Source organism: Ranitomeya variabilis, chromosome 4 (assembly GCF_051348905.1).
Source record: "Ranitomeya variabilis isolate aRanVar5 chromosome 4, aRanVar5.hap1, whole genome shotgun sequence".
NCBI lineage: Eukaryota > Metazoa > Chordata > Amphibia > Anura > Dendrobatidae > Ranitomeya > Ranitomeya variabilis.
This window is the reverse complement of record NC_135235.1, coordinates 283,752,215-283,760,914: the sequence shown is the minus strand read 5'-3', so window position 1 is coordinate 283,760,914 and position 8,700 is coordinate 283,752,215. Positions and strand designations below refer to the sequence as shown.

At 37.3% G+C, this 8,700-nt stretch overlaps 1 protein-coding gene across 2 annotated transcripts in view; it reads left to right on the top strand.

The window, feature by feature from the left end:
• Positions 1-405: 405 nt before the first annotated feature.
• LOC143764476 (putative glutamate receptor) overlaps positions 406-8,700 on the top strand; it is a 32,118-nt gene continuing 23,823 nt past the window's right edge. Inside the window, exons 1-2 of one of the 2 annotated variants that reach the window (XM_077250073.1) lie at positions 406-514; positions 8,381-8,455. In XM_077250073.1, the coding sequence (XP_077106188.1) occupies positions 8,398-8,455 (58 nt within the window). In that variant the 5' untranslated portion in view covers positions 406-514; positions 8,381-8,397. The remainder of the gene's footprint in view (positions 515-8,380; positions 8,456-8,700) is intronic. The other variant, XM_077250072.1, reaches the window with a different exon arrangement.

The window sequence follows — 8,700 nt, the reverse complement described above, 5'->3', positions numbered from 1 at the left end:
CAAATGTGAAACCAGCCTTATACAATAACATATACTAATGGAATATAAACCAATATCAGTAAAATAAATTGGAAAAAAGTAACATTTTTATTTATTTTTGCTCTTTCTATTTCTTAAATACAAATTTGCTTTGTGTTTTGTCTTGGAGGTAATTATTGTACATAGACGAAAAAATAAATAAACAATCTTCGCTTTTTTCCCCCGGATGAATTTCTGAGTGCTGCTCCCCATCCAGTCTGGTTGTATAATATTGCTATATATTATTTTTCTCCCGAAGGGAGCACATAATTATCCTCCAGTCAATCACTGTGAAAAATAGAAGCAGTAATACACACATTCCAATAAGGGGCCACTAAAACCATAAGGCTGGCTCGCTCCTCCTCCTCCAATCCTCAGCATCTCCTATTGAATCTGCAGGATTTGCAATGTTTTCCTGAGAAGCTTTTTTTCTCTCTCGTTGCTGTTGAGAGGAGAATTACAGAACACAGGACTCTGCTTCCAAGAGAACTAAGTGGTAAGACTTAATTTTAATTTACAAGAGGGTAACCTGAGAATTCATATTAACTGTGCTTTTTTCTGTTAAGACTATTGACAAAACACACAAAAAGATTATATTTATATTTATTATTATTATTTATAAAAAAAAATTGGGGGGGGTGAATTTTTTATAAAAAAAAAAATCCTAAAAAAAATTAAATGTAAAACTTAAAACATTTATTACAATTATTTCAAATCTAGATTTTTTTTGCACTTTATATTTAATATTTTTATCATTGCAACATAATTGAAAATGCAAAATCCTGATCAATTTTAATGAGTTTTATTGCTATTTTGATGTCTTTTTGTTATTGTGTTATCATTACTGATGTCATTAAGAAGCTGTATCTGTTTATGTTAAGGAGAATTAAATTTTTTGTTTGCATAGGAGTATTTTTTAATGATTTTTGCTAAACTTGAAAAAAAAAAAGTTTGCTGCTAGCTGGATTATTAGTACAGAAAATATTTTTCAGTGAATGGCCATATAGGACCAGAATAGGTTAAAGTGGGAAAAACAACAGGGATATTTATAGTGAAATGTTTTTTACTGATTCAATTACCTAGCAACGCAACAGAATTTCTTATATCTGGCATTGGGAGAGCACGTCATTTTCTGAGAAATTCTGAAGATCTTGCATGGTCTTGTGAATTATAAAGCCTGTAGAAGTAGGTAATTACTAAAAGAAGATTAAGTCCCTTTGTGCATTGTAGGGCCAAATTTGTTTTTCGGTTTCTGATATTATCCCTTCTTGAAAACGTCTTTTGTAAATTCCTAAGATACTGAAATCACATTATGTGTAAAAAGAGAAAAATTCCAATAAAACTAAATAAGACGTTACTTTTCTATGCACAAAAAATCATTTTCTACCTAATTTCATTGAAAAACTATTACAATTTGTGCGGTTTTTGTTGTTTTTTATGTAGTGCCTTAGTAGAGAGTGTTTTAAACTTGGGTCCGTATATGATTGATGATCAGGAATGACCCTATTAGAGTAGCTGTCAGCCAAGTCAAAAGTGGCAAGTTTTAGCTCCTATTTTATTCTTTCTGCTCCACTGAATGTACCGTGTGTTTTTGTTTTTTTTCAAACCACCATATGGTTCCAGAGATAGACATTTTTATTTTCAGCTATTTTTTATGGTGTTTACAAAGGGGTGATACTCTCAGGATCCTCTGGGGCGTGGTGCACAGGATCCTCTAGGGCGTGGCGCACAAGATCCTCTGGGGCGTGTCTGTTGTCTACTCTGCGTTATTACCATATGAGCCACGCCCCTTCGTAGAGACCATAAACATTTGCAGGGAATAAAATGGTCCATATCTTTGAAATCATATGGCAGATTTGAAAACAAAAAAAAAATGCAACCATGGGAATAGAATAACGGCATAAACTGGCCACTTTTACCCTTGTTATAAGTCATCTTTAAAACCGCTTATTTGGGCAGATGGATGGGCGAAAATTTTGATAAATTATTTTTTCTTAAGTGTCATTAGTGGAAAAAAAAGTTGTAGGTGGGGGTTTTGCAATTAAAAGGTCAAATGTATAAAATATCAATAATTGCAAAAAGAAAAAAAAAGTGACCCCTATTATTTATTTCAAGGTTACTAATGTGATCACAAAGGAATTATTCTCTAGGGATTTAATATTGATGATCTACCCTTAGGATAGGAACAGACCCAACTCCTCACTCACCAACCGCTCAGCTGACGGAAGCGCTCTAGTGAGTGTTGTGGCCTTTTCATTGTTTACCAGGCATAGCACCATTTTTTTTTTAGAGGCTGCGCCTGGTATTAGTTATTTGTAGCTCTGCCCTCATTCGACACCAGGCGCCACTAATACTAAATGCACGGGGCGGTGTCTGAAAAACAATGGAAATGCCACAATGAGCAATAGAAAAATAGAGAGATGAGTATATTTTGTAAACTTTTATTATAGGGGCTCTTTGGAATAAATACATGTTATGACTTTAGGGGTCTAAAAGTTGAGCATTGATGTATTATTTTTATTTATCTATGTTTGCAAATAACCATGCTTTTAGTAATATATTTGATTCCAAGCAAGACCTTTTAAATACGTGATGAAAATAAAAGAACAGATGAAAAGTGTGAAGAGTGTAGAGGCATGGTCAGACTACACGGGGTTTGTTTGTAGTCTGTTACCTTGACGACACACAGGTCTGCACTGAACCTGTATAGACAGGAAGGATATAGGGTTTATTAAGACTTTTTTGAAAAGTTATTTCAGTTTTTTTACTTATAGCTGCATTGAAGCAAAAAAAATAAAATGGTTAGAAACATACAGCAATATTGCTTTGAATTAGTTTTTTGAGACCCAATAATTATTTTAAAGTCCTGTCTAATAGGACATAATTATTTGGAGAATACCCCTGTTATAGCAGTTTGTATATAAATATATATCTACATATATTTGTGTGCTATATATCTATAAATATGTGTGTGTATATATACATATATGGGGAACGTTTCTCCTTGTGGAGCGTGACCGGCCAGGCCTTGCATGTCAGAATGAGGAGACTTATAAGCCATGCATGTTTCTCTGGGAAATTATTGTAAATATGCAAATTGCCAATTCTGAAAGGAAGCTGACTAGAACTCTAGCAAGACCTATTGAAAGCAGTGATCCTAAAAGTCAATATTGACCCTTTAGCGAGCCATGTCACGTAACTTAGGATAAAAGCCAAACCAGAATCTCAATATGCAGACACTGTGTTTCAAAGTGCTGCCTCTCATCAGTGCAAAGTATGAGTTCTGATTTGTCTAGGTGAGAGGCTTAAGACGGGGATCTAAGGTGCAATGTTTCTCCTTGTGGAGAGTGAGAAGTCAGGCCTCTTCCTCTCTGAAGAGGAAATTTGCATATTTAATTTCCCAGAGGAGCACGAATAGCATATGTCTCCTCACTCTGACATGCAAGGCCTGGCTTGTAACTCTCCACAAGGAGAGACGTTACCCCTTAGACCCCAGTCTTAAGCCTCTCATACAGCCAAATCAGATTTCATACTTTGCACTGATGAAGGGCAAAACCTCGAAACACCGTGTTTGCAAACTGAGTCTTTGGTTTGGCTTTTATCCAGAGTCATCTGGCAAGGCTCGTTAAAAGGTCAATATTGGCTTTTAGCATCGCTGCTTCCAATAGGTGGCGCTACAGTTCTTGTCCTCTTCCTCTTTGAAGGGGCAATGATAAGTGATAATGATAAAATCAACGCCACCTGGAAATTCCTTGTAAAACCTAAAACTAAGGGAGGGGCTGCATGAACCCTATAAATTGCAGAGCCGTCGCGTCCATTACACCGGCGGTGAATATTTTTCTGTAGGGGGCTCCAGATTTGTAGTGAGTGGCATTATAACAACCACATTGTATTTATTCAATATTCCCCTTTTTTTATGGTTTTTTATCCTGTAAAGGTTTCTTGTAGGGATCTCTAGGGATTGGGATGTTATTCAAGCATGGTCATTCACAGTATTCGGATCTTTCCATATTGAAGCCGTTCCGCGAGATCTGCGTCTAGCATCAATTAACGAAATATGTTGGGAAATACCTGCCAAATTCTGTCGGGAGGACATATGTCTGCAAAGTAATTGAAAACGTGGATTGGCTTATTAGATTGATGTACAGAACGACATCTGACATATTCTGCATCTTAAATGCTGTCAATAACGGTAGATCCCTCAAAAAAGAATTGGAGCAAAATTTTATTTTCTGCTCTCCAAATGCAACTCTAAGTCAGAGTCGTAAATGTTATTACCGTAGAGCGCGGGTAGAGACAACGTACAATTATTTTTTCATGCTGTCAATCAAATCTGTGATTATATTCACTGACAGTAATAAAGCAAGTAACACGCAGCATCCAATAAGATATATGAATAATATATGAAATTGTTTACATCGCAGATTTCATGCTCTGGATTGTCGAGAAACTCAACTTACTACTATGCATATAATCTTCATCTGTAGCTTCCACTTCCATCTTTTCTTCTGTTAATATCGGTTCACTAATCATTTGCAGCTCTACGTTGTTAAAAGAAGACACGGTCACTGTCTGTCACAAAATCAATACGCTCTACCTCTGCTGCTGGGATTCTAATGTGCTAATTTGTAGGAGCTTTGACTATATACAGATACTAATAAAGGAAACCGCTACCTTGTCGGCACCAATCTGTTATCCAGGACAGTCGGGGTACGTACACATGTCATCTTTTAGACTCCAGTGTGCCGGGGTCATATTCGAAGCAAATGATGCTTCAAGAAAAAGCTAGCGGTGTTTTCCCTGGAGCGTCTTTTTTACCATGTATGCGGGAATTTTTTTTAGTACCATGTATAACATAGTGGCGGCTTCCAAGCAAAAGCCGCCAGAAAGAAAGGACCAGTCACTTCTTTTGGACACTTTACGGCTTTAGAAGTCTAAAATGGTCAAACAACAAAAGTAGAAGCTTGATGATCCATCTTATTTTGGAAAGGCTACCATTGATTGGGTGGGACCCAATCAAACAATGATAACCTTTCCCAAAGATGGACCATCATTGTTTTACTTTTGTTGTACAATGTTTTAAACCTGTTTAACACAACTTTCACCTAAGTATAATGTGTAAACACATTTATGGTTCTTGTTATGGCTGCAACAAGGGGTTTTATGGAGATCTTGGCTCAGTAGAGTTGAGCAAAACGATTCCCAGGACCCTTGGTCTAGTGGCCACATCCAAAGTCTATGGCTGTCATGCCAGAGCCCTGCAACCCTCCTTTGATCTGCCAGGATCACCGGCACCTCTTCTTCTTGGTAGAACTGGCACAACGTCATGTTGGTAACAACACGAAGCCATGCCACAATTATGATCTTGGGCCTGGCCAACCAATCAGAAGAGACATTTTGGGGGGATCACAGCAGGTCAATGGTGGTTCGCACCCCTCTGGTCTGGTAGATGATCTCTACAGACGTGGCCAAAGGACCATAATCCTGAAAATCTTTTTACCCAACTGTATAGCTCAAAGGAAGGACAGCATGGGTCCAGTTGTCGAAGGCCGAATAATGGACTTAAGATGATAATTGACACCATTTGGGCTTCATAAACTATGCTTATTCTGTTGCTAGAGTCCCACCACCAGTTATAAGACATGTGTCTTTCAGCAGACCCCATATTGACCCTTCACATTACTGCATTCTCCCATGTTTTGGAATTCACATCACTGTAAAGTAATTCTAACAACTTCATGGTTGGCTGGAGATTATAATTATTTCGTCTGCAATTAAAATACTAAGCTGGTGTTTTCTCCATGAACCCATGGCACCCTGCGTCCTCCAGGCCTCACAATTTCTGATGGATGTTGTCTGTAAATATGAATTCCCCCAACCCCTCCCCAAAATCATTGGACCTTTTATTAGGACCTGTCGTCATTAATTTTGTTGTAAAGTATTTGATTCTTTTTATTACTTGCTAAAAAAAAAATTGAATTTTTTTTCTATGGACATCTAAGAGGACCATTAGGTTCCTCTGACCAAAATATATATATTCTTCATTTTTGTTATTTTTAAATCTGTCATACTTTTCCAGAAATATGGGTGTTTTTATTTAGTTCTTATTGTTGTGGTCTTTACCAAGGGTGGTGTGGTTCACAGGATCTTCTGGGGTGTGGCTGTAATTACCCTGTGAGCCACACCCCCGTAATAAAGGCCATAAAAATTAGCGCTAAATAAAAAGGCCCTTATCACTGGAACCATATGGTGGATCTAAAAAAAGAAACTGGAGTAATCGTGGAAGTATCAGAAATAATATAAGAGTAATAACTGACCTAGTTTGACCTAGTGACTGGTCCTCTGTAAGTAGCACTTCTGGGTCATAAGATTGATTGAGCCCCATTATCAATTTTTTCATTACCCCAGATCACTTACTGGACATAACAATTGTTATACAGCAGGTGAAATAAGTATTGAACACGTCACCAATTTTCTAAGCAAATGTATTATTAAAGGTGCTATTGACATGAAATTCTCACCAGATGTCGATAACAACAGAGCCAATCCACACAGGAAAAGAAGCCAAACCATAGATATCCATAAATTAACTTATGTGTAATTATGAGAAATCACACCAGTAAAAAGTACTGAACACTTTAACTGAAATATATTTAATATTTCGTACAAAAACCCAAAAGCCTTTGTTGATGATGAAGCTTCAAGAAACCTCCTGTATGGAGAAACTAGTCGCAGGCATTGCTCAGGTCGGATTATGGATTTTCTTTCCATTTATATACTCTACAAATCCTCAAGGTACCGTGGGCTCCTTCTATGAACTCTGAGCTTTGGATCCTTCCATAAATTTAACATTGGATTCAGGTCTGGTGATTGGCTCGGCCATTCTAGCAGCTTTATTTTCTGTCTCTGAAACCAAATGAGTTTCCTTGTCTGTGTGTTTGTCTTGTTGAAATTTCCTCCCTCATTTCACCATCATCCTGGTAGATGGCAGCAGATTTTTATCAAGAATGCCACAGGAAATTTGTTCATTCATCCTTCCTTCACTCATATGAATATTGCCAGTGCTGTATGCTGAATAACAGCCCCACACCATGATGTTTCTAAGTCCAAACTTCACTGTTGGTATGGTGTTTTTGGGGTGATATGCAGTGACTTTTGGCCCCAAATATGGTGTGTATTACAGCAGCCAAAGAGTTCAATTTTATTCTCATCTGACCAGACTATATTCTTCCAGTATGTCACAGGCTTGTCTAAATGTTGTTGAGCAAATTTTAAACGCGTTTGAACATCCTTTTTGTTCCGGAATGGAGTGTTTCGTGGTGAGTATGTATTCAAGATGTGGAGGTTGAGTTCATTACTTATGGGGTTTTTTAAAACCATTATACCTGCTGATTTCAGATCTTTCTGTAGCTCTCCACAGCTGGTCTATGGCTCTTGGGCAACTTTTCTGAATATTCTTTTCACTCCTCTGTCTGAAATATTGCGGGGAGTACCTGGTCGTTGCTGTTTTATGGTGAAATGATGTTCTTTCTACTTTCGGATTATGGCCCCAACAGTGCTTATTGGAACCTTCAGTAGTTTAGAAATTCTTCTGTCAATTCCATCAGTATGTTTTGCAACAATAAGGTTGTGAAGGTCTTGACACAGCTCACTGGTTTTACCCATCATGATATGTCTCTTGTGTGGCATCTTAGTAAAGAGAAGCCAATTTTTATAAGCCATCAGTTGAACCAGCTGATATTATTTGTTACTAAGTGGCAAGATTGCTTTCTAATTACTGAGAGATTTCAGCTGGTGTCATGACTTCCCACTGCTTTTTTTCCCATCTCTTTACTCATGTGTTCAATTCTTTTTCCATGTCATTTCTCATTATTACACATAAGTTAATTTATAGACATCTATGGTTTGATTTCTTTGCCTATGTGGCTTGTATGTGTTGTTACAGACATCTGGTGAGAATTTCATGTCAATAGCACCTTTATAAATAGATTTACATATAGAAAATTGATGACGTGTTCAGTACTTATTTCACCCATAGTACATTATGTAACTGATATAGAAACATGTCCCAGTCCCATCTTATTATAGAAACCACCCCTCACTATGAGGGAAAAGGGCACTCCGGGGCCAAATTCCCGATCATCTCTGATCTGCCTATGCACAGAGCATCCTCTACATTACATCTATAAATCATCCTCCTCCTGGGGTACGTGACTGTAATGATTGAATCCAGGAGCTGCTAATTATTGGACAAAAAACAAGAGCGATAACCCTAGTAACAGGAGTAAAATAACATATCCTTGGCAACAGAAAGCATCTGATTTGGAAAGTGAATGTAACTGGAAAATCTGCTTTTCTTTAGGTTTCGCAGTGAGAGCCATGAAGAAATCCCTGGTTCTGGTCTTCACACTTGTCATCCTTTGGATGGAGGACACGGGTCAGTAAAGTAAATTCTGTAAATAATCACTTCAACTACTAAGCAACTTCATTATCTCCATGATTGTCAGCACAAGGTAGTAGTGCTGACAATCACTGAGTAGTCGGAGGCTAGAGTTAATGCTGACATCCTCCATTAATTTCCTTAACATGTTAAGAAAACTGATGTGGGAAAAAATAAATTTACATATATTAGTGCAATCAATATTCATTATTTTTCAATTTGACCTCCCTTGAAACCTAAGT